General features: G+C 56.2%; 10 protein-coding genes across 10 annotated transcripts; 5 read left to right on the top strand and 5 right to left on the bottom strand.

Moving 5' to 3' along the window:
- Window positions 1-1,904: 1,904 nt before the first annotated feature.
- Window positions 1,905-4,168, top strand: PG997_012951 (aspartyl-tRNA synthetase; the record flags this gene model as incomplete). Its single annotated transcript, XM_066817265.1, is given in 6 exon segments — window positions 1,905-1,935; window positions 1,987-2,701; window positions 2,742-3,060; window positions 3,107-3,300; window positions 3,315-3,954; window positions 3,974-4,168. The coding sequence occupies 6 exon segments, from the start codon at window positions 1,905-1,907 to the stop codon at window positions 4,166-4,168; spliced, it is 2,094 nt and encodes a 697-aa protein (XP_066662957.1).
- A 526-nt stretch (window positions 4,169-4,694) lies between these two features.
- Window positions 4,695-5,889, bottom strand: PG997_012950 (Clavaminate synthase-like protein; the record flags this gene model as incomplete). Its single annotated transcript, XM_066817264.1, has 4 exons — window positions 4,695-5,048; window positions 5,144-5,352; window positions 5,420-5,633; window positions 5,692-5,889. 4 exons carry the CDS (start codon window positions 5,887-5,889, stop codon window positions 4,695-4,697), a joined length of 975 nt encoding a protein of 324 aa, XP_066662956.1.
- A 959-nt stretch (window positions 5,890-6,848) lies between these two features.
- On the top strand, window positions 6,849-8,351 carry PG997_012949 (cytosine-purine permease; the record flags this gene model as incomplete). Its single annotated transcript, XM_066817263.1, has 6 exons — window positions 6,849-7,048; window positions 7,099-7,146; window positions 7,209-7,303; window positions 7,356-7,618; window positions 7,677-7,941; window positions 8,041-8,351. 6 exons carry the CDS (start codon window positions 6,849-6,851, stop codon window positions 8,349-8,351), a joined length of 1,182 nt encoding a protein of 393 aa, XP_066662955.1.
- A 576-nt stretch (window positions 8,352-8,927) lies between these two features.
- Window positions 8,928-9,995, bottom strand: PG997_012948 (uncharacterized protein; the record flags this gene model as incomplete). Its single annotated transcript, XM_066817262.1, has 1 exon — window positions 8,928-9,995. One exon carries the CDS (start codon window positions 9,993-9,995, stop codon window positions 8,928-8,930), a length of 1,068 nt encoding a protein of 355 aa, XP_066662954.1.
- Window positions 9,996-10,425: 430 nt separating this feature from the next.
- PG997_012947 (uncharacterized protein) lies at window positions 10,426-11,103 on the bottom strand (the record flags this gene model as incomplete). The annotated part of the gene is made up of 1 exon (XM_066817261.1): window positions 10,426-11,103. The coding sequence occupies one exon, from the start codon at window positions 11,101-11,103 to the stop codon at window positions 10,426-10,428; it is 678 nt and encodes a 225-aa protein (XP_066662953.1).
- A 1,598-nt stretch (window positions 11,104-12,701) lies between these two features.
- PG997_012946 (glycoside hydrolase family 31 protein) lies at window positions 12,702-16,238 on the top strand (the record flags this gene model as incomplete). Its single annotated transcript, XM_066817260.1, is given in 5 exon segments — window positions 12,702-12,723; window positions 12,735-13,017; window positions 13,082-14,417; window positions 14,441-15,607; window positions 15,690-16,238. 5 exon segments carry the CDS (start codon window positions 12,702-12,704, stop codon window positions 16,236-16,238), a joined length of 3,357 nt encoding a protein of 1,118 aa, XP_066662952.1.
- Window positions 16,239-16,668: 430 nt separating this feature from the next.
- Window positions 16,669-17,127, bottom strand: PG997_012945 (uncharacterized protein; the record flags this gene model as incomplete). Its single annotated transcript, XM_066817259.1, has 1 exon — window positions 16,669-17,127. The coding sequence occupies one exon, from the start codon at window positions 17,125-17,127 to the stop codon at window positions 16,669-16,671; it is 459 nt and encodes a 152-aa protein (XP_066662951.1).
- Window positions 17,128-17,768: 641 nt separating this feature from the next.
- On the top strand, window positions 17,769-18,125 carry PG997_012944 (uncharacterized protein; the record flags this gene model as incomplete). The annotated part of the gene is made up of 1 exon (XM_066817258.1): window positions 17,769-18,125. One exon carries the CDS (start codon window positions 17,769-17,771, stop codon window positions 18,123-18,125), a length of 357 nt encoding a protein of 118 aa, XP_066662950.1.
- Window positions 18,126-18,201: 76 nt separating this feature from the next.
- PG997_012943 (uncharacterized protein) lies at window positions 18,202-18,725 on the bottom strand (the record flags this gene model as incomplete). The annotated part of the gene is made up of 2 exons (XM_066817257.1): window positions 18,202-18,478; window positions 18,511-18,725. 2 exons carry the CDS (start codon window positions 18,723-18,725, stop codon window positions 18,202-18,204), a joined length of 492 nt encoding a protein of 163 aa, XP_066662949.1.
- Window positions 18,726-20,784: 2,059 nt separating this feature from the next.
- PG997_012942 (major facilitator superfamily transporter) lies at window positions 20,785-22,620 on the top strand (the record flags this gene model as incomplete). The annotated part of the gene is made up of 3 exons (XM_066817256.1): window positions 20,785-21,511; window positions 21,589-21,974; window positions 22,003-22,620. 3 exons carry the CDS (start codon window positions 20,785-20,787, stop codon window positions 22,618-22,620), a joined length of 1,731 nt encoding a protein of 576 aa, XP_066662948.1.
- Window positions 22,621-22,688: the final 68 nt, after the last annotated feature.

Raw genomic sequence — 22,688 nt, 5'->3', positions numbered from 1 at the left:
ACCGGGGTCGAGGCGCCCCAGAGGCGCTGATGACAGAGCTCGGCGCGAAGAGGCAGCAAGGTGGTGAAGGACTCTGGAGGGTGCAAAGTCCAGCGCGGAAGGCGAGGATGAGTCTGACTGTGGCGACGAACAGCGCGGACAAGAGGAATCGGTAGGTTTATGCCTAAGTCGGGCGGTAGGGCAGCAAGTGAATTCTAAATCAATCCATCGCAACCGCTACAATGGACGCGCAGACGGGTGTTTATTGGCCAGAAACGGAACAAGGCGGTTCGTCGCTTCGCGTGAAACGGGCTCTGGTGCGGAGGTCAATGTGGTTATTGACAGGCCGCTGAAGGTGCTGCGACAAGACAGCCCATCCGGAAAGAATCAAGTCGTTTCGGAGTGACGGGATTGAATCTGGGGATGGGATTGGTAAGGGACATCAGCGAGTCGGTAGGGGGTTGGAAGCAGGAGATTAGTCCCGTACCTTGTAGCACAGGTTAGGTAAGTAGGACGCCGGACAATGGCCTGCATGTGGCCCGACGGCTGGGGACACAGGGGCAAGACCACTGGAGAGGCGGAAGGACGGAATTGTTGGCACGGCAAGGGGCACCAGAAGCAGGACACTACTACCTTAGCCAGGGCATCGCTGATGATCAATTGATTCTTGGGATGGCGCGGACCCGATAAGCAACGTCGGTATTCTTCATGAACGTGGTACGGGGAAACAGGCGGCTATCAGCTGTACGGCATCCGTCCTGGCCAATTAATTAGGCATCGTTGGGTACACATAACGTAGGCAATCTTGGTTAATTGCCATCATTGCGACTGGCAAATCACCCATCCATTCATTGACCGGTGGCTGAGGAGAATATCGACCTGTCAATCGCGACGATCTAGTCGTCATATCAATTTGCGCTCGAGGATAGTTTGAGGTAGAACAATTTTTTTTCAATTATAATATTCTTGCTATATTATGCGACGGATCTCCCGAAGACAGCTGACCTGTCAATAAAACCAACCACGCGCAACCTCTATCTCGGAACACGGCCACACTTGCACTCGCAAGCATGGGTTCCAAGAAGGTGTCGCGAAACTTTATGGCGGGGTACCAGGGTGTTGCTGGATAAATATCTTCCATCGCTAAACTCTGCGATGGGAACCAACAAAAGTAGTTGGTCTATTTCAGTACTGACTTCTTCCAATCCTTGAAGGAATTCAGAGTTGCTTTTCTCGCGTCCGATGTGTTAACAAGGTCCAGGTGTGTCGGACGCTTATATCATGGTTCCGATCCTCCCATTGCGACAGAATCACTTGAGCCTCCGAGGAGGAGAATTCTTGCCGTTCTGGGAGGTGGAACGCATCATTTGGATCACGCAGCTTTCATCATATTGTTTTGAATTGGAAGGATGAGGAGAAAAAGAGAAGAGAAGATCGAAAGCTTCGGAGCTCTCCACGTTTTGATGCAATTGCTGCTGGAATTTTTTGCGGTTGGCGCCGGGGCGGAGACGCGTTTATCCGCTAAAAACTGGTCCGTCAATTCACTGTGGGCCTTGATTAGCAGGCAGGCCGGGACCTGCAGCAGCAGCAGCTTGATAGTGAACTTCAAGCAGCAAACATATGACGATATTTACTCGAAGTCCCACCTCTCTTCGGTGATGATACGGACGACAATAGCTCAATGGTCAGATTCTCTTTACTGAAGACCAGGTCTGGCGCCCAGAGATGCACTCAAACCCTTTCATTGCGTCCTGGGTGCAGGCCTGACAACTGAGTAGCTATCAAATACGAAGCATCAGGTGTGCACACGATGCTGCATCTGATGCAGCCGCAAAGACGGAGACATCGACTCCCAGCACTTCAACGCCGCACAACCCCAGGATCTCGGCTTTAAAACATTCTGTGAGGCTCATTGTTGCATTGAGATGTCGAGAGGTCATCATGCTAATTCCGGTGGTCAGTCAGCAGTTTGAACAGGCAACCAACTTGCCGCAGTGGGTCCCCCAGAGTCGAAGAACGGCGAAGAGGTGACGGTCGTCGGTTTTCTTGGCAAAAGACGGGATCAATCATCAGGCCTAAGCTTTTGCGAGCTTGATACTTACTATAAGCCCGATGTTCAGATTGTCTCTCAAGTCACCGAGGGAGACGACGAAGCCGGCAAGTCGTCTGCTGCCCATACATCTTTGCGCGCCATACCCAACTACAGTCCTGTTGCTGCTACTGGCATACTCGTTGAGCGACCTCGCAGACTCAAGGCTGTCCAGGAATTTGGCGATAACCGGGGCCCTGATGTCCTCCCACAGGATAAGTTATGGGATCTGAAGCTCACTTCCATCAAACCTCTCAATGAGTTCCCCAAAGACATCATTGTTTCCAAGAACACAGTCTGGCCACCTAAGCAAAGACACATGCAAATGAGGTTTGATCGCATGCTCAGAGATAGGATCCGATTGCGCGACTTTGTCACGGCCAATGCCCGGCAGTTCCTTCGAAATGATCGATTTGAGGAGGTCGAGACTCCCATGCTCTTCAAATCTACCCCTGAAGGGGCTAGAGAGTTTCTGGTCCCAACACGCCGCGCAGGTTATGCATATGCTCTGCCGCAGAGTCCCCAGCAATATAAGCAGCTGCTCATGGCTGGTGGGTTTCGAAAGTACTTCCAGTTTGCTAGATGCTTCCGCGACGAGGATCTCGAGCTGATCGACAGCCTGAGTTCACACAGGTATGCCCATTTGGTCTGTTTCGACAACGCAAGCTAACAGTATGCAGCTAGATCTTGAGATGTCGTTCGCATCTGGCAAAGATGTCATGCGACAAGTGGAAAGGCTAATGCAGCTCATATCCAAAAGACTAGGCGGCGCGTTCGGCTACAAGGAGATCGATGGCATCCGCCATCCCGTGAAAGCCAGCCCAGAGCAGCTAAAAGAAGCCAAACTCGCAATGCGGAAATCCCCGGGCCGTATGGAACCTGACGCGCTTCATCCCTGGCCGAGGGTTCCTGAGCGCTTTCCTGTCTTGACGTATGATGAAGCTATGACCCGGTATGGCAGCGACAAGCCCGACTTGCGAATCGAATCCCAAGTACGTCAATCCAAATCGATTATAGAAATGTAGCTAATGTCAGTAGATCCGGCGCATTGATGATATCGTCACACCTGACTTCGTCAGCATGATCACCAAGCTGGAGAAGCCGGTTGTTGAAGCCGCCCAGTTTCGATTGACAGGGACGGTCCAAGAAAACCAAGCTTTCATCCATAAGTTTATGGACAACCTGCCCAAGACACCTCTCAAATTGAGTGGCGACGCCACTCTGGCGTGTTTGTATTTGATGAAAGCAAGCCTCTCAATGGGTTTTCCGCTTTTGGCCACGAGGCTGCCGAAAAGCTCGCAGCCCGCAAGAGCGAGCACTGGAAGAAGCTGGAGCATGGCGATATCGTCATCGTCCATGCTCGAAGAAACGTTCGATTCCAAGGTGAGGGCTGGACAGATCTAGGCAAACTGCAAAAGGCCATCTATGAGGCCGCCGTGGCCCAGAAGCTCATGGCGCAGAGGTTCAATTGGGGGTTCTGCTGGGTCACGAAGTTCCCACTCTTTACGCCCAACGAGCCGGAAACCATCGCCGCTGGCGAAGGCCAAGGAGGCGCGGCCGGCTTCTCTTCTACTCATCACCCCTTCACCGCCCCGTACGGCCCTCGCGACTTCGACCTCCTTGCCACCAACCCGCTGGAAGCCAAGGCAGACCATTACGACCTCGTCTGTCGCGGCGTGGAGGTTGGCGGTGGCAGCCGCCGTATCCATGTCGCCGAGATGCAGGAGTACGTCATGCGCGATGTCTTGCAGATGACTGACGCCGGCGTGGGCCAATTCGCCCACCTGCTAGAAGCGCTCCGTGCCGGCTGCCCGCCGCACGCTGGGTTCGCCTTTGGCTGGGACCGCTTGATAAGCATCCTGACGGGCGTCGACAGCGTGCGAGACGTGATTGCCTTCCCCAAAGAGCATGAAGGGTGAGGACCTGTTCGTCAAGAGCCCCACCAAGATGACAGACGAGCAGATGAAGGCATACCACTTGGAGATTCGGAAGAAGTCGACAACATTCGAGCCTGTCACATCGGCGCCGGACTTCGAACCGTCTCCTAGCGCCATTCCCGTCCCAGGTGATGAGCCGCTACCCGGCAGCTCGTCGGTCTAGAGCGATAACAACACTACTGCCTGACGGGGACTGTCGGTAATCTCAATTCATTATATAGCCTTCGTTGCCGTGTAGATATACTGTACAATCTCAGCCGACGTTTATACCAAGGCGATTATATATGCATTGCGTCATTGTGTCATTGCTTCAAGTCCTCGCCAACCTCTATCTCAGTTGCCGTCATTGTCCCCATCCCTACAAGCATTGAGTCATCTAAGCACCACTGCTCCGTAATTGCTCGCCTTTGGTTGAGAAGTTACCATAATCAGTGGAGGAGCCGAGTCCGTCGGGTAGTCTGGCCAGCAGAGTAGGCCATGGGAAAGTGGCCTCGGACCACTGCCCCTTTCTTTTCCGACCCGCCCGCAGATGGCCATGGCAGATTATAGCCGGCCACACCAACATGATGACCGTTATAGCTGGCCGTGCCTTTTGAAAAGTCCATCCCACAACATCCATCTTATCTCCTTAATGTCCAGGAAGCTCGTCTTGCTGGAAACACGATCTCGGATACACGAGCTCTGCATCTTCAAGCAGCGGCTCGATACGCTGTCGGCGGCGTCCCGCTAGCCATCGTGCACTGCCAAAACAATCTCATTTCCGGGTCTGACTCGCCAGAGGGATGAGTGAGTTCGCCGGTGATGGAATGAAGCACGCCCCTATTGTGGAAGATGACCAAGTCGCCTTCCTGCCATCGATGCGCGTAGATGTTTTCAGGGGTATACACTTTGCTCGTAAGCTTGTGGCATATCTCCCTGACCTCGTCAAGTCGTCTATGACCGTCACTTCGCCAGTAGCAGTGTCGGTCGTGCGAAAAAGCATACACGCAGCATCCAAGAACCTGCAGGTGCGGTTTGCCGTTTCCATGGTTGCGCCAGACCATCTTGATGGGATCAAAGCTGTTAGCAGAGTCTCCTTTTTACAAAGCGTTCCGGGAGAATCAAAAAGAAGTTAATAGGTATGACAGATTCAACTGACCGGAAAGGCATGGACTTTATCCCAACTCCATTCCAGTAGGTCCCCGAGCCTCTTTTCTTGGCCTGATCTGGCGATGGTCAGGCCGTCGTCGGTAGCCTTGCAGTCAAGCATCCACTCGTACGCTCGTGGCGCATACTGCACGGTTGTATTCAGCGCGAATTCCTTCTCCTCGTCGCTGAGAAGATCAAAGGCTCGGGCCCCAGAATAGACTGCACAGCGGATTCAGTATATAGTCTGCATGATTTCCATTATATGTTGGTCGTTCGTGTTTCCTACATGCGGTGGCGCCGGCAGCAATCGGCAGTATTTCACCACTGGGGAACCGTAACTTTTGATCAGGTAGATCGGGATTCTTGAGAGAGTGCAGTGAGGTCACGTAGCCCGGAAGGCGTTCGTAGAGAGGTGCATCCATGTGCCACCTATACGGGCGAGTAAAGCCGGTTTGCAGTTCCTCTTTCGTACATGGTGACTCATGAAACTCAGTATGGCTCTATACAACTGCTTATCAGCTGTTGTAAAGGTCTGAAGCAGGAAACATAGGAGCTTACCACATGCTTGAGGTCCAAGTCCGGCAGTTCTTCATATCCCGTCCACTTCCCCTTCCCGATGATGCTCACTTGCGGCGCCCTGGGCACCCTGGCGCCCCGGTTCTGCGATAAGATGTTCTTCGCATCCGTCACCATCTTCTCCCCGCCGGAATGGATATCCCAGGCGGTCTCGTCGAAGAACCGCCCGATCTGTGGCATGACGTTGGGGTCTAGCCCTTGCTGGCTGCGGACGACGAGAACACCGTTATCGAACAGCCCTCTCCGCAGTGTGGCCCTCTCCTCGTCACTCAGTCCATCCAAGTCCAAATGTCATGGGCGGAGGCAGAATGACTTCCGCTCCAACCCCGGATTGTTTCGGGGCTCCGCCGCCAGGGCACGATGCGCAGCGACTCAACTATATGAGGCATGTCGATGATATCTTGGGTATTCAGATCTGAGATGGCGTGTGATGCCAACATCAAAGTGACCCGATCACTATCCGCCAATCTCTAGGAGTACTGATGTTGGTGTTTCGAGTGGGAACTTGCTGACCATCTCGTCTCGATTCGGCCGGTTCCGAAGTGGGGTTCATACCAAGATCATCTCCTCCGACCCCTTATCAGTGAGCCTGACTGGACAACCCCAATCCTGCCGTATTTTGGTCTCTTATCTACTTGCAGACCAATCGGGTGTTCCGAGCAGGGATCTGGGAGAGCCAGTGCAACAATCTTCCGGCTGTTAAGAACTGGGGAGCCGAATTGTGTTGGGCTACTGCCGACCGGCTTTAGGGGGTCCGTACTCATACGAACTGGATATGCATAACTACGTAGCATGTATTTTCCTGGCCAAGCTGTCTTAGTTTGGGTCGTGAATATGCAGTACGTATGTCTTAAACATGTCCCTCGGATGGATTGTGATGAGACTTTTGCTTATCAATAGGTTTCACCGATGCAGGAAGATCTTGATCCTGACGTAAATAGCAACGTTGGTATCTCCCCAGTGTTCACTTATCTACTTGCATGGATCAAGCTGCACCCCATTATTGGCGTAGTGTTAGTAGATACCCAGTTTAGATGTATAATACCCCATCGCCCAGTCCGTATCTCTGTTTGAGTAGTCAGACATATCGAATACATTCCGTGGCGACGCCGTTTGCAGCATCGTCTATAGGTGATAGGATGGACCTTTTTCACGACGACAAAACCAAGTCGACCAGGGTTGGGGTGGATGTGAATGCGGACACTTCCAACACAGAGATCTCTACCGGAAGCTCTGTTCCCATCCGTACTAGGAATATCTTCACTCGACTGAAAACGAGGGTCCAGCTTGAGCCCCAACATGGTAGCTTCGCTCCTGGAAGATGGAGCAACGCAGGCGAGTAACATTTGGAAACTAGGATACAAGGGGCTTGACTAACTTCTGCTGTAGATCTGGATCCGACTCCCGTGGAAGAGCAAACATGGAGCAGCCTGAACTGTAAGGATATCTCCCGCAGTGATACCATCATGTATCTTGTTTTTGTAGCTGACAGGATCTAGATACCTTCTACTGGCTCAACGATGCAATTGCCCCTGGAACCCTGCGGCTTGGGTCCTCCCTCTACACCATGGGACTCTCCTGGAAAATGTGCATCGTCATCATCACCTCGGGCATTTCCTCATGGCGATTGGGCTGACCCTAAACAGGGTCGTCGGCTCCCGGTTTTCACATCCCCTTCACTATACAGAGCAGGGCATCCTTCGGGATGTTCTTCTCCTTCGTCATCGTGTCGATCCGAATGGTAGTTGCCGCCTTCTGGTACGGAATTAACACCTACACAGGCGCTCAGTGCGTCAACGTGATCAGCCTGGCCATATGGCCCCAGTTCGCCCAGGTGCCCAATCGTCTCCCAGCCTCAGCCAACATCACGACCCAGATGATGACGTCGTACATCGTCTACTTCCTGTTCGTATGTGCCCGTTCCACTGGATCCACCCGCGGAGCTCCGGTGGTTCTTCACCATCAAGTCCATCGTCTGCCTCCCAGCCATCTTCGGCATGCTAATCTGGGCGTGCGTGGCCACCGGCGGCGCGGGGACGGAAAACCCGGTATTCCGCCGCGGCAACACCATTTCCGGCAACGAGCTCGGGTGGGCCTTTATGAGCGGCCTGAATGCCATGATGGGCAACTACGGCACTCTCGCTGTTAACATCAATGACTTTACACGCTACGCCCGGGTAGCCGGCGGACTTACGTGCAGCTTCTCGTCATCCCAATGTCGTTCATGTTGCTGTCATTCATCGGGCTCGTCATCGTGGGATCGGCGGAGCGCATCTATGGCGAGCTGCAGTGGGACGTGCTGAGCATCATGACTCGGTGGAACGACAGCAGCGCGGCGCGAGCGCGCCGTCTTGGCCGCGGGTTCCATGGCCATAGCGCAGGTCGGGACTAACCTAGGTGCCAACTGCGTGTCGGCGGCCAACGACCTGAATGCCATGTTCCCACGCTACATCAACCTGCGCCGGGGCTCCTACATCATCGCCCTCGTGGGTGCGTGGGCTTTGACTCCCTGGAACATCCTCGCCTCTGCCGATGCACTGTTGAACTTTATGGACGGCTACGCCATTCTGGCTGGCCCCAATCACGGGTATCCTGCTCGCCGATTTCTACATCGTCCATCGGCAGCAGTACGAAGGTGCTGAGTTGTACAATCCCAAAGGCCGGTACCGATTCAGCCGGATCCGGGACGAACTGGCGTGCATTAGTATCTTGGGGCATTGGGTGGGTACCATTACTGCCGGGTCTTGTAGCAGCAGTCAGTCACATTCTCCAACCTTCCAAGTGCCTTCGATATGGATGTTATGGGATTCGGAGCAGTAGCAGCTAACGTGTACAAGACTACTCCAACCGCCGCAGTCAACATGGGTGTTCGGCATATGTATGCCCTTGGTTACATGTACGGGATGTCTTCGAGCTTCCTTATGCATGTCGTCCTGCATAAATTATTCCCCATTCGTACCAGAAAGGTATATGAGACGAGATACCGTGTAGATATGCATGACGTATCATAACACTATATACGGATACCCCAGGATAGATGACACAATTCATGAATACAGATAAGAAATCAACATCTAAAAGACCATGTAGCCAATTACTTCCTGACCATTGGTGTGAATAGTCTTCGGGCAAGCCATCCAAGTATGCCCTAAGTTTCCTGCCCGTTATCCACCGCCCGATCGACAACCCGTGGGTCGAACTCAATTGCCATCCAAACGTCAACATCCCCCTTCTGGTTGCCCCGCTTCCCACTTGTGCCACGGGTACTGAATCGTATCGACCTTCTTGCTCGTCCTCTTCGGTCTCCCGTCCGAGTCCCTCTCCCACAGGCCGCCGTGCTCCTCGAGCTGCTTCATCGGGAGCCAGTCGAACGCCTCCTTGGGCAGCTTGTTATACTCGCTGGGGTCGTTCTTGTCGGCGTACTCCTGCTTCAGCCGCGCCATCCCACCGTTGCCGCTGCCGGGCGAGGCACACGTGGACCTCGCAGAAGGTGTCCTGCGCGTGGTTGTGCGCCGCAGTTGACGGCGGGCGCCGCCGTCCAGAACTGGATGTGCGCCAGCGGCAGCAGGGTACCGGGTCCGCCGAGGCCGCCCCGGGCGCGCCGCAGCCGCCGTCGTCGTCGGGAGGAAGCGGAAGTGGAACCCGCTCAGGTTGTAGAAGTCCAGCCCCTGGAAGGGCGCGCCCCACCAGGGGTGTCGACCTTGTTGAACTCGAGGCCCGGGAGCAGGGCCGGGAGCAGAGGCGGCAGGGTCAGCGTCGTGCGCACGGGGACCTTGTCGGCCGAGGGAAGCTGCGCATGCTGGCGGCCTGGAAGAAGGACGACCGGGCCTCCTTGAGGGGCCGGAAGCGCAGCAGCACGGCGCCCAGCTCCGCGTCCGCGACGGCGCGCTTGGCGTCCGCGGGCGCCGTCGTGGCCGTGGTGGTGAACCCGGGGACCGAAAGGGCTGGCGCGTCGTGCCGTCGCCGCCGTGCGCCTTAAGGGAACAGCAGCGATCCGAAGAGCACCTTGAAGCCGTCGCCCTTGCCGACGGGCAGGGGGCGTCCCCGGCGGGTGAGACCTCGATGCTGATGGCGTAGTCGGCGATCTCGATCAGTTGGGCGATGGAGGGCACAGCGATCCGGTTCTTGGTGGCGGAGGGTCTCGGAGGTAGACCAAGGCCTCGTTCTCCCACATAGTGGGGATGATGGCTGGCTTGTCTGCTTGTTGCCGCACGACAGAGTTGTTGAGGTGGAGCGTAACCACGAGGGTCTGGCTCTTCGTAGTACCTCGCGACATTGTAGCTCATAGACACAAGGTCTATTTTGCCCTTGCCGGAGAAATCACTATCACATACAACGTCAGTTCTTCTGTCTGCCTGTCGCGACGGATAGGGACGGAAGGTAAAACACGACCACCTACCCCAGTGCAATACGAGCGGATGATTCATCGGCCACTCTCCACTTCGCGAATATACCCGCGTCGAGATCAACGGGCTTGTAATACATGGTGCCCTTGAGCGGATGCCGGCCATGCGGTGGCGGGATCGATTCGCCCTTCTCATCGCGGTCTAGGGGGCCGAAAATGGAAACGAAGGAACTCGTCGTCTCCATCGCCGTCGAAGTCGGCACATACGACGAAGTGACCCGGGCCGTCGCCGGTCTTCAACAGTTGGTTGGGGTTCTATGGAAAGTCACTGGTTATCGTCACGGTCTCGCAATCAGATGTGTGGAAAGTAATTAGATGGGGGAGTGCTTACCCGTAAACGTCAAGGCAATGCCTCTTCCACTGGATGCCACCATTGAGCTTCTGTTGCACTTTGGTGTAGACCGCCACCGTGTTGCCGTGGAATGGATCCATAGTTGCGATGTAGGCATACGGATCGCTGCCCACCCTGCCAATATCCCACGCTCCAGCGCCCCAATGGTCGCCCGAGCCCGGCGACTCGAGTCGGGCGTCTGCCAAGGTTCCTTCGGCTCCCCCATTCCGACGACCTTCCTGTCCCACCCCCGCGCTTCTGGCTGTACGCCAGAATGGTGGTTCCTTCGTGACTCGAGACGATCAGCGAGTCGAGGCCGTCCGGGGCCGTCCAGCTTTCGCGGGGTCAGCTCGTGGATGATGGTGAAGTTCTCGTCGTCTATGACCTCGCACGGCCATTCGGTCGCTTCCGCCACCTTCTGCGGCTGTTGGAAGCGGAGGATCGGGATAGGGTGGTCTTGTCGTGCCGCGCCGTAGACGAAGGAAGCTGCGACAATCTCGAGGAAGGACTTTTGGGTGAAATGGCCGATCTTGATCCTGTGCATGGCAGGCCACCTCCCCACATAGTGCTCCTTCCAGAGTCCACCATCCTTGAGCTTGTCCCGTCCTGGGTTTTCGAGCCACACGATGTGGCCACCCTTGGGGTCGCATTCCAGCATGAATGGGCCGTAATCGCAACAGAGGATGATATCGTTCAAGCCATTTCCGGTGATGTCGTGAGCCACCAGGGCGACAGGAGAGCGATCAGTGTAATCGCCAATCAGGTACTTGGTCCAGCCTGCGACGTCGGTAAGACTCGTGCTAAGGGGCGTTCATGTTGTAATGAAGGACTGACCTTTCTCAATATCTGGCCCGCCTCCAGTCTGCTCGACGCCAGTTGTCTTCTTCTTGTATTCCGCTTCTGCGATCGGATTGTCCAGAAACTCCAATTTGCCCAGACACGAGACCAGAGGCTGAAAAAGGGGGTCGGTCAGTACATGTCTCACACGGCAGGGCGGGAGGGGGCTTACACCATGACACCTGGCACTCTGTCGTCGTTGGAGAATTTGAACGTCTCTACCCAGTATCCGTCTTTCCTGTCAGATTGGATCACGGCGGAGCCAGAATGATGGCTGAGAGACGCCGCTCGTAGAGCCGGTCGCCTCTCCGGATAGATGCATGGGTACTTTCAATGATGGCAAAGATTTATGAGGTTTTTCTTCTTAGTGGAGGTTGAATGCCTTCTGAGTTATGGATCGATTCCAGAGCCGTGCTTTCGTTTTGTATATAATGTCTCTATATGTTAAACGCCAGAAGGGCGAAATCTCCCCAACGGACATCCACGATTGAGTTGCCGACTCCTAAGTCGCTCTCGGGGATACCGGAGACATACAGGTAAAATTTACCTAATATTCGAGACTGCACACACCGGGTCTGCCGTTTCAACGGCTCGGCCTACCACACACCATAAGAAGCGCTACACTCTGCCACTGACTATTGTAGAATGGACAACTAGGGTGTGCATCGGAATCCCTCATGTCCAATAGGCATGGCAGGCATAACGACGATACCTCATCCTGCCTTCCGCTTCAATTCTAAAGCATAGGAGCAGGTGAAGAAGGGTATGATCTCAACAATGCGCGAGCTAGCGTTTTACTGAGACATATGTCGCTTGAGAGTTGTTTCCAACACAATGCGTGGTCTTGACTTTTGTCCACTCGGTCAACCTTAACGGCGGGCGTTCTGGATTCCCGCCTACAAAGCGACGGGACGGAAACTGAGTTTGAGGTTCGTCCAACCTTCACCACATCCCAACGGAGTGTCGTGCGAGGCCAATTGAGTTTTGTGTCACCCCAAATTATGCAAATCAGTTTCGATATGACCGAACTGCACAGACATTGCGTCAACCGGACTCAACCTTGAGCTTGTACCCCCGAAGTAGACCGTGGCACTGCTTGCAACGAGGTCCGTCGGCGAAACTCTGCATTGACTTCATGCTCAGCTGCGGCCCGGAGGCGATGCGGGACGCGGGACGGCACGAAGAAACTCAATTGGGCACGGTGATGCCACCATGATCCGCAATATCGAACTGACACCGAAACTAACACGAAAAGCATAATAATATTACAGCCAGCGTTCCATCTCCCGGGGGAACAATGGGTTGTTAATATATATAGTAGTTACGAGCTACTATTGTAATTTCTTATCTAGTTGCTCGCCCAAGCTTATAGTAACAGCTGTATATTGTGTTATTGTGTAACCCCCTTGTCTATACACCATGCCCCGCAACGACGCTCCTAGTTATTCCCAGCACCCAAAGTCTCGGACCCCTACACCTTCCAGCCTGCGGATGACTTCTTTCCCGGTATAGTCAGCGGGCAATCTCAGACCCATCAACCCCACTCTGTCGAGTTCCATGCCGAAGACCAGAAGGGCAAAGATGGCAAGACCAATCCCGTCTGCGAGAAATACGGCCGCATCTTCCGCTTTGACGATGGGAAGCATTTGGTCGTACAGTTCATCCGCCCCCGCATCTGGAGACTCCGATTCAACCCTCGCTTCCAGGAAGCCTCGGATTACTCTGACTACAACACGTAGGTTGCTGTTGTACCACCCCAGATCCGGTTTTGAACTGACAGGGACCTCGTTCTCCTTTAGCCGCACAATTGTCCAGGACGACCTGACGGAGCTCATTGAGATCCTCGACGCGGCCGAAGGCCTCAACTGGACTGTCGAGTTCAAGCCCGTCGGCGACCAGTTCTATCTCCTCCAGTCTGTCCGCACCAACGAAGACTCGTCCCGCACCATCGTGGTCCAGCTCTGGATCCAGCGCAACCCTTTCAAGGTGACAGCCGTGCGCTCCATCGCCTCGACCGGCACCGTCGACACGAGCCCGGCCCTGCAGCACCCCGCCCTGGACTCGTCCGACAGCATCCCCAAGGAGCACGGGCGCGCCAACGCCATCGTCTGGGAGACCAAGTCGCGCGCCATCCTCTACCAGGAAGATGCCACCATCCTGAACGTTGACAAGCCCCTCACGGCCAAGTACCTGGGCTTTGGCGAGCAGGGCGGAAAACACCTGTTCAAGGACAAGACCTACATGAACTACTTCAACTTCGACAACATGCGGTACTTCAACATCTACGATGAGGGCCCGACTTGCGACGCCGAGCCCTTGTACCATTCGGAGCCTTACTGGATTCAGGTCAACGCGCAGCCCGGCTACATGTCCCAAGTCGCGACCTTTATCGACAACTACTCGCACGTCCTGGTCGATTTGGGCAAGACCGCCTCGGACCGACTGAGCATTGCGACCCGGTTCAACAGCTTCCAGGGCATCTTCATTGCCGGTGACGACATTGGCCAGGTCATCCAGCTGTACACCTCCATCATCGGGAAGCCCTGGCTGAGACCCCGCTACATCCTGGGCCACCACCAAGGCTGCTACGGCTACGAGAGCCAAGAGCTCGTCGAGTACTATGCCGACCAGTACAAGAAGTGGGATTTCCCCCTGGACGGTATGCATATCGACGTCGATATGCAGCGCAACTACAAGACCTTCACCATTGACACGCGCGAGGGCCACTTCCCCGACCCCAAGGGCATGTTCACCAAGCTGAGGGCCCAAGGCATCAAGTGCAGCACCAATATCACGCCCGTCATCAGCATGAAGGAGGAGGCCGACTTTGAATACGAAACCTACAGCAGCGCGTGGCGCGGGTCCGGCAAGACGGGCGACAGGAAGCTGGACAACTACTTCGTCCGGGACGAGCGGGACGACGACCCCTCGGTCAACCCGGTCAACGACGAGCGCTACGTCGAGTTCGGCAAGGGCACTCGCTACCTGATGAACCCCAACTCGGACCGGCCCGAGTACGGCGACGACTACGACTTCGCCGCCAACCGCAACAGCGGCTGGCCCTTCCATGGCGGCGTCGACTACGGCGGCACCAAGGGTAGCCCCGGCTTCTACCCCAACCTCAACCGCGGCGAGGTGCGCAAGTGGTGGGGAAGCAGTACCAGTACCTGTTCGACCAGGGCCTCGAGTTCGTGTGGCAGGACATGACGTCGCCCTGCATGGCGCAGCAGTACGGCGACATGAAGTCGTGGCCGTTCCGGCTGATGCTCGACTCGGACGGCTGGCCCAACGACCCTGTGGCCAAGTCCAAGAAGCGGGCCATCGAGATCTGGTCGTTGTACAGCCTGAACCTGCACAAGGCCACGTTCAAGGGCCTGCACAAGCTCAAGGGCCGCGAGGACAAGCGCAACTTCATCATCGGCCGCGGCAGCTTCGCGGGCGCCCAGCGCTACGCGGGGCTCTGGACGGGCGACAACTCGTCCACCTGGGAGTTCTTCAGCATCTCGGTAGCGCAGGTGCTGGCCCTGGGCCTGGGCGGTGTCGCCTTCTCGGGCGCCGACGTGGGCGGGTTCGAGCCCGTCGACGACTGGGACCGCTTCGCCGACCCGGAGCTGATGATCCGCTGGTACGGCGCCTACTCGCTGCTGCCGTGGATGCGGAACCACTACGTCCGCAAGGGCAAGAAGTGGTTCCAGGAGCCCTTCGAGTACGAGAACTACCGGCTCGAGAACGACGCCAAGATCCCCGACGACCAGAAGGCCCTGTACCGCTCCGTCCTGCCCGTGACCAAGTACCTCGTCCGGCTGCGGTACAGCATGATGCAGCTGCTGTACGACACCATGTTCGAGAACGCGATCCACGGGCTCCCGATCGCGCGCTCCATGGTCATCTCGGACCCGCTGGACCCGAGCCTGTTCGCGTCCAACGAGTGGTACACGGCGCACCAGTACACGGTCGGCAAGGACCTGCTGGTGGCGCCCGTGATGGAGAAGCGGGCCGAGAACAACGGCGTCACGAGCGTCTACCTGCCCTACCCGGACGCCTGGTACCCGATGAACCTGCGGCCCGACTCCGACCCGAACTCGCCCGGCGCCCCGCTCGAGCCCAAGGCCCGCGGCGGCGCCTACATCGACTACGACGCCCGCATCGATTTCCAGGACTCCCAGCTGCCCTTCGTCACCCCCATGTACATCCGCGAGGGTGCCATTATTCCGCAGCAGGAGGTCCGCCAGTCCGTGCCCGACCGCACCCGCACCGACATCCCGGGGCTGGCGGAGGAGCCGGCCATTCCCGTCACCATCCACGTCTACCCGGGCAAGGACAACGTAAGTGATGATGCTTTCTCCTTTCTCTATCTCTCCCACTGAAATCATTTTTGCTCTACTAACACCAACGCTAGAAATACAGCATGTACCTCGACGACGGCGTGTCCGCCAGAGCGCCCCCGCCAACGACTGGCTGGCGATGCAGCAGGCCGAGATCACGGAGGCGGCGAGCCGGAAGCTGGTCAACGCGTACGGGGACACCAAGGCGCAGTCCAAGTTCCGCGAAGTGAAGATCCAGCAGACGTCGGTGCGGACCAACCAGGCGGACCAGGAAGGTGCCGCCGCGACCACGTGGCGCGACGTGCGCACCATCACGGTCGCCACGCCGGTCGGCTCGGGCTTCAGCGACGACGAGGTGCGCCGCACCGTGGGCGACGAGTACCGCGTCGCCATCTGGCACGCGCGCGACGTCGACCTGGACTCCATCCGCATCCGCACCGAGCAGTGCAGCTCCACCTACAAGCCCTGGACCAACTACGACTCGCGCGTCACGCTCGTGCGCATCCCGGTCGAGAGTGGCGCAAGGCCGAGATCGTCATCACCGCGGCCGTTTGAGGTCGCGGTCCGAGCGCCATCGGGACGACTCCTGTCGAGATCTTGTGGGTTCTACTTCGCCGTGCGAACCTTGTAGGATCGGGGATGCATCTCTATGATTTCATTAAAAGTACTTGCGGTGGTTTGGTGGTCGGGCTTTATCCCGCCACAGCAGTCCTTTCAAGCTCGGAATAGGGGAAGATTAGCCTTGAATCATGAGGTTTTTTTCAGGACATTAATTAATGGGTCATCTATAAGGTTAATATTCCTCATCTAGCTCTAGATGAATACCACTCCTTAGAAACCAGAATGACCGATGTTGAAAAGTCCTGTTGCGTGTTGAACCCCCCCCCAATCTTAACCGTAGTAATACACTTCAACCAGTTTCCACTCATACACGTAGCCTCATGAGTATTGACGAAAGGGAATACACTGATTGCACAGGACCTTCGCATGGGCCAGCCGCAGCGTGGCCCCGGCATCCCCACACCTTGCACAAGTCTCGCTCTCCAGGAGCTGGCGCATGGTCACGTAAGGCTGATGCGGATTAGGGCGGACCATAGCCTCGTGTAGTGGCCCACTGAGCGGGACACGTTCTCCCGCAACGCCGCGGTCAGGCCACGAAGCCGGGGAGGTGCTTGACGATGGCGTAGGCCGCGTGGTTGACGCGCAGCACGTGCAAGAGGAGCGTCTGGACGGTGCAGTACTGCAGGACCGCCGTGATGACCTCGTTCGGCAGCCGGTCTAGTATCCCCAAGAAGTGCGTGGCGCCGCCGGCCGGCCGCCGCCTGGCTTGACCCACGCGTGGCGGCTTGCGTGACGTGGAGGTAGCTCAGGCGGCGGGAGACGATGCATTTGCGGGACGCTCGCAAGGCGTCGTAGCGGTTGGGGGCGTCCGAGGAGTCTCGGGTGTAAAATGCCCGATCTGAGGGCGGCAGGCTGTAAGTGCTCGCTTGTTCTTGCTCGTTGTTCTGAAGCAGCTGCATCGTGACCGAAATGGATTTTAGGAGTCGAAAAGCAAAAGAACAGGGGGAAAAAGTTAATTAGTCCCTAGCTTTGGATTATGGAATAGACCCAATCAGTGGGACCTGCCTAATGACATAGTCTCAGATCTCGGTGTAAGTAGGCCGATGACCAGTAGACCAGCGGCTGGTCTAGAGCTGTCCATCGTGACTCGTGACATCTCATCGACAGCTGACTTAGAGTTGATTAGCCCTTCAGGGCCTGATAGCCTTGGTCGCAACCCCGCGTTCGGCATGCGGCCGCCGAAGCTGACTAGCCCCCAATCCTCCAATATTCCTTTGCTGTTTTATGGGGAAAGTGAGTTTACACGTACGAACGTAGACGGCATCAATCAAGGACTCCTTACTACGTAGGAAAATATCGTTGGCGTAGCGACGGTACAAGTGGCGATACACCCGGAAGAGGATAATCTCGCTTTGAAATGGAAAGAAGCGAAACTGAAGTTTGACGTTGAGAAGCCAGGCAATACATGGTTGTCCGCTTTCCGGTTTCTCCTTGGCTCGGAACACCCATGGTACCAAAAAACGGCCCCGGATTCTTCTCCGGAGATGTGCCACTCGTCCGTCTCTCCTTGGGCTTATACACAAGATCTGATCTGCCTGCAATGCTCGTCGACCACAGCTGGTGGAACCAGTGGTGGAACCAGCGGCCACAAAAGCAGCTCGACATGATCATGCAAGCGCCGTCGGTGTCTGGGCCACCGGATATACCACAGCAGATAGTCTGGGAACGAGACTTGTGCGAAGACTTCCGCATACTTGACGTCGCACCTCGACCTGACTATGACCCAGATGGCCAGCAGCGGTTCTCCTTGCCTAGATGGAAATGCGAATTCGACGATCCCGAGGACAAATCAATCGGCAACGTCGACACTATCGTTCTTCTACTCCAGAGCATTGCCACGGAAAAGAGGTATGCACTGGTTCTCCATGCGTGGAAAGCTGTTATTTTCGTTAAATAAATCGTAACGCGCTTCATCTTATTCGTGCCACATCCCTCTGACATCTAGTATCCTGTGTGGGTTTGGTTATAGTTGCTCATTCCATACTCCGCATCTCCCGTCTTGCGAGCGCCGCGCCGCCCTGATGCGACAGCAGCCCCTTGCGCTGCCGATGCGTGAACTTGGCGCCGTAGAAGAGCTGCACGAGCGCCGTGATGACCATGAGCAGACCCAAGATGATATCGAGGGCAGCCGAGACGGCGGCGGTCGCGACGGCCGCGACAATGAGATAGACGGAGCCACCCCGCGGTGCGGATGACGGCGAGTACCAGGACGGCGGCGGGCGACAGGCGCCGGCGGTGGAAGAGCGCGGCCTCGACCACGTTGGCCGCGATGGTGAACAGGCTCAGGGAGCAGGAGGTAGACGGCCTCGCCGATGAGCCAGTTACGAATGTTGTCGTCGGCCCAGATGTCCCCCGCGAGGCCGTACCGACCAGGCTTGAGGCTCGCGGCCCAGAGGGCAAGGCAGGCGACGGCGACGAAGAAGCCCGAGACTAGGCATTGGATGACCCAAGAGGGGACGAATTGGCGTTTGCGCCAGATGCCTTCGTAGGTCTGCATTGTGTGTTTGTTTGGGTTGGTGTGGACCGGTACTTGCTGGGGCGATTTGGGTATGTTGTCGAAAGACACGACTTATAAGAAAAAGTGAGCTTGGGTGGTTAAGGTAAGCCTGGCTGAGATGATTGCAATCTGGGGAATACCGGGGAATACCGAATAAACACGGGGAACCAACAATGTTTATATCCATTGTGACACACGCGCCAAGTCGAATTCAGGCTTGGACATAGGATGCCTACATGTAGTCAGGCAGACAGGGCGAAATCAGCCCAGAAGCCAGCCGCTGTTGGTGGCCAGATCAGACCAGATGGCCTGGGTTCAAGGCTATGCTGGAGGAATCGTGCCTGTTTTTGGCTCACAGCCACGGGGCACAGCGAGTGAAGTTGGTCCGTTAGTTGGCTGAACGTTATGCTTGGCGGCGCTTGATGTCCGCCAAGCAGCTGGCCAACATGGCCTAGACTCGACGATATACGAAATGAGAAACATTGATTGGCAGCCGCATTCCTGTAATTAGGTAGGCATTTGTGGTGCAGGGCTGAGCTTCTGCAAGATGGAAAGCGCCATGAGCTCATAGTAAGACACATCCGCAAGTGCTTTCCATCAGAGTGCCCACAAGGCGGTTTGACCCCACCAAATTAGCACTGCGGCTGCTAACAAGGCGATTGATCAAGACTTCGCAGTACGATACGGCTCTTTCGCAAGCTCTCCCGGTGATATCAACAAGCCTGCAGTCACGATACAGGAAAGTTAAGCCGGAGCGACAAGAATACTCGCAACCATCCGTACGTATTCGCTGAACAATTCATCACAGAATGAGAATCAAGTGCATAAAGCCCGCGGGCCGTCTTCCACGCATTCCGGCGCAGATCAGCGGCAAGCATCGCGTGCACCGAGAGCGGTCGATCAGTGTGTAAATGTCTACGGACTTCGCAATATTGGCGATCTGCTTCGCGATATCACCGAAGACCGCGGCCATAGGCCAACGACCAAGGGCATGCTCAGGACAAGCGCGCCAAGACTTGGGGTACCAACAGTGCAACAGCTCAATTTGAAATGAAGAGCCCATAGCGAACAATAGTTGCTTCAAGGTATCCCAATAATCCCATTTTCCCTATGTCGCAAATGGACATATACCTAATCATGAAAACATGAATCCCACACAGTCCATCAGTCTTTTCTTGCTTTAGCGAGATAAGGAAGGAAGCCGTGCCGCAGCCTCCTAGCGGGGGACTCCGTTACCACTTTCACTACGAAAAGACCCCGGCCTTTTCCTGTGTTATATTTAGCTGCCAACGAACCCCCATCGTACCATGCTCAAAGTGGGAGAAGGATATGGTACGATGAATACCTAGGATTGAGCAGTTGCCTATATCGCTTGGCGCTCATCACACAACTCAATCAAGTATGCATTAAGACTTGGCCAAAAGAAGAACAGGCATCACCTTCCACCTACGACAGCCGCAAAATGCAATGCAACATTGCCATGACGCCATTTGGCTGGGCGGCCTGATGATTCCCATTTCATCGAACGGTGCCAGGGACGATCTCCATCTTCTAGAATGGACGCGGCCAAGACGAGATGAACAGAAGCTGCCTAAGTGGGTGGATTAGCGAGCGAGGGGTGGGTGCTTCCTTTCCATACCAGACTCCGGTAGAACATGGGCCGATCTCACGTCTCCATTCCATCGCCACGAACCGAGCCGAACCGAAAACAGCACGCGAATATTCGGGCCTGCCGCCACCCGCTATTACGGGTAGAGACACGATTCCGAATACCAAGAGAGGTAAGGGACAAATGGCACCAATAGCAAGTCCCAAGGTCCAGCATGCGCAGACCATCAAGTCTCGCGCTTGAACATTGATGTTGCTTCAACCTCCTTGTTACCCCAGATTTTATTCTCCCCTTGCGTTTCGGGTCCCACCAAACCCCAATTTTGTCGAATGTCACACAAAATGGGCATCTGGCACCATCCCAACCATCCCAATTTATCTGAAGCTGTCAACTTCTCTCTACTGTTCCCTCTTCACCCAAATCCTGTCAGTACCCTATGACCGGATTGTAATGTCCCAAGACAAGAAGGCCTCGCAGGTCTCACAACTCCAAAGCAGCGTAGACGACAGCAGCAAGACGACCACGCCCTCGCCCGCACCATTGACCCCGACCCACGATGATGACGAAATCGCTGCGTCGACACCTGCCGGCGGTGAGGATGCCGCATCAGCACCCCAAGATGCCCGCGGCAGCAAGCTGAACAGGACCGCCAGCACCGCCACGGTCCAGTACCCCGGCTCCCACATGCGCGCCTTGAAGCGGCGCATCCTGATGTTCTCGCTGTGCCTGGCGCTGTTCCTGGCGGCCCTGGACATCACCATTGTGGCGACGGCGCTGCCGACCATCACGCGCGAGCTGGGCGCCAACGCGGCCGAGTACTCGTGGATCGGCAGCTCGTACCTGCTGGCCTCGACGGCCTCGGGCCCCATCTGGGCTAAGATGTCCGACATCTTCGGGCGGAAAAGCGCTTTGCTGGCAGCCAACTTGCTTTTCATGGCGGGCAGCCTGATCGCGGCCCTCTCCCGCACCGTCGGCATGCTGATTGCGGGGCGCGCCGTCCAGGGCTTGGGCGGCGGCGGCCTTACTGTGCTCGTCTCCATCGTCATCGGCGACCTGTTCGAGCTCAAGGACCGTGCGAAGTACTACGGTATGACGGGCATGGTCTGGGCCGTCGCCGCAGCGCTGGGCCCTGTCCTTGGCGGCGTTTTTACCCAGAAGCTCTCCTGGAGGTGGTGTTGTAAGTCTCTATCTTTGTGCATGACAAGAAGCCAATGCTTCGCTTGTGTTGCTAGCAGTACTAACATGAAGGCACAGTTTGGATCAACCTGCCCTTTGAAGGCGTTTCGCTCGTCGTCTTGTTCGTCGTGCTGAACGTCGATTGGCCAAACGTAAGCTTTCTCGATGGTCTTAAGTCGCTTGACTGGATCGGCTCCGTGATGATCGTGGGCGGAACCATCATCTTCTTGTACGGGCTGGAGACGGGTTCCGGCGGCCAAGCACCTTGGGGCTCCGCCCAAGTCATCTGTCTTCTTGTCTTCGGCAGCCTCCTACTCGTCTCGTTCTTCTTGTACGAGGCCAAGCTGGCCAAGAATCCCATGATTCCCATGCGCATCTTCAACTCCGTCACCAACGTCGCCTCGTTCGCGACCTTCTGCGTGCACAGCTTCATCTTCATCAGCTACGACTACTTCCCTGCCCCTGTACTTCCAAGCCGTGCTGCACTTCGAGCCCATCCTCTCGGGGGTCTCCCTCTTCGCCATGGTCGTGCCGCTCTGCTCCTTGACGATCGGGACCGGGTACTACGTCAAGCGGACGGGCGACTACCTGATCCCCATCCGCGCGGGGGCCATCGTCATGACCGTCGGCACGGGCCTCTACATCTACCTGGACGCGACGACCAACTGGGCCAAGATCATCGTATTCCTGTTCGTCGCGGGCCTGGGCGCGGGCCCGCTCTTCCAGACGCCCATGCTCGCGCTGCAGAGCCACCTCGACCCGCACGACATCGCGGCCTCGGTCTCGGCGATGCAGTTCATCCGGAACCTGTGCACGTCCATCTCGATCGTCATGGGAAGCGTGCTGCTGCAGCGGACGCTGGGCGGCGAGGGGCTGAGCGAGGGCGTCGGGCAGGGCGCGGGCGATGCGGGGCAGGAGGGGCCGTCGCGGGAAACGTACGTGTCGGCGCTGCACATCATGTGGATCTTCTACACGGCGTGGTGCGGGGTGCTGATTGTGTTGACTTGGCTCATCAAGGGAAGGAATATCAAGGCGGATACGGGCAAGAGCAAGGGCAGCGAAGTTTCGGATACGGAGAAGGGGGAGCACAAGTCTCAGCCTGAGCCGTAGTTGGTAGCCCCGTCATTTTTAGGGGCTTCAAGCTAGCCCATCCCACGTTCTATTTTAAGGTGTGCCAC

This window comes from Apiospora hydei, assembly GCF_038363865.1.
Source record: "Apiospora hydei strain CBS 114990 chromosome Unknown utg000009l_segment0_segment0, whole genome shotgun sequence".
Taxonomy (NCBI): domain Eukaryota; kingdom Fungi; phylum Ascomycota; class Sordariomycetes; order Amphisphaeriales; family Apiosporaceae; genus Apiospora; species Apiospora hydei.
This window is presented reverse-complemented; position numbering and strand designations above follow the sequence as displayed.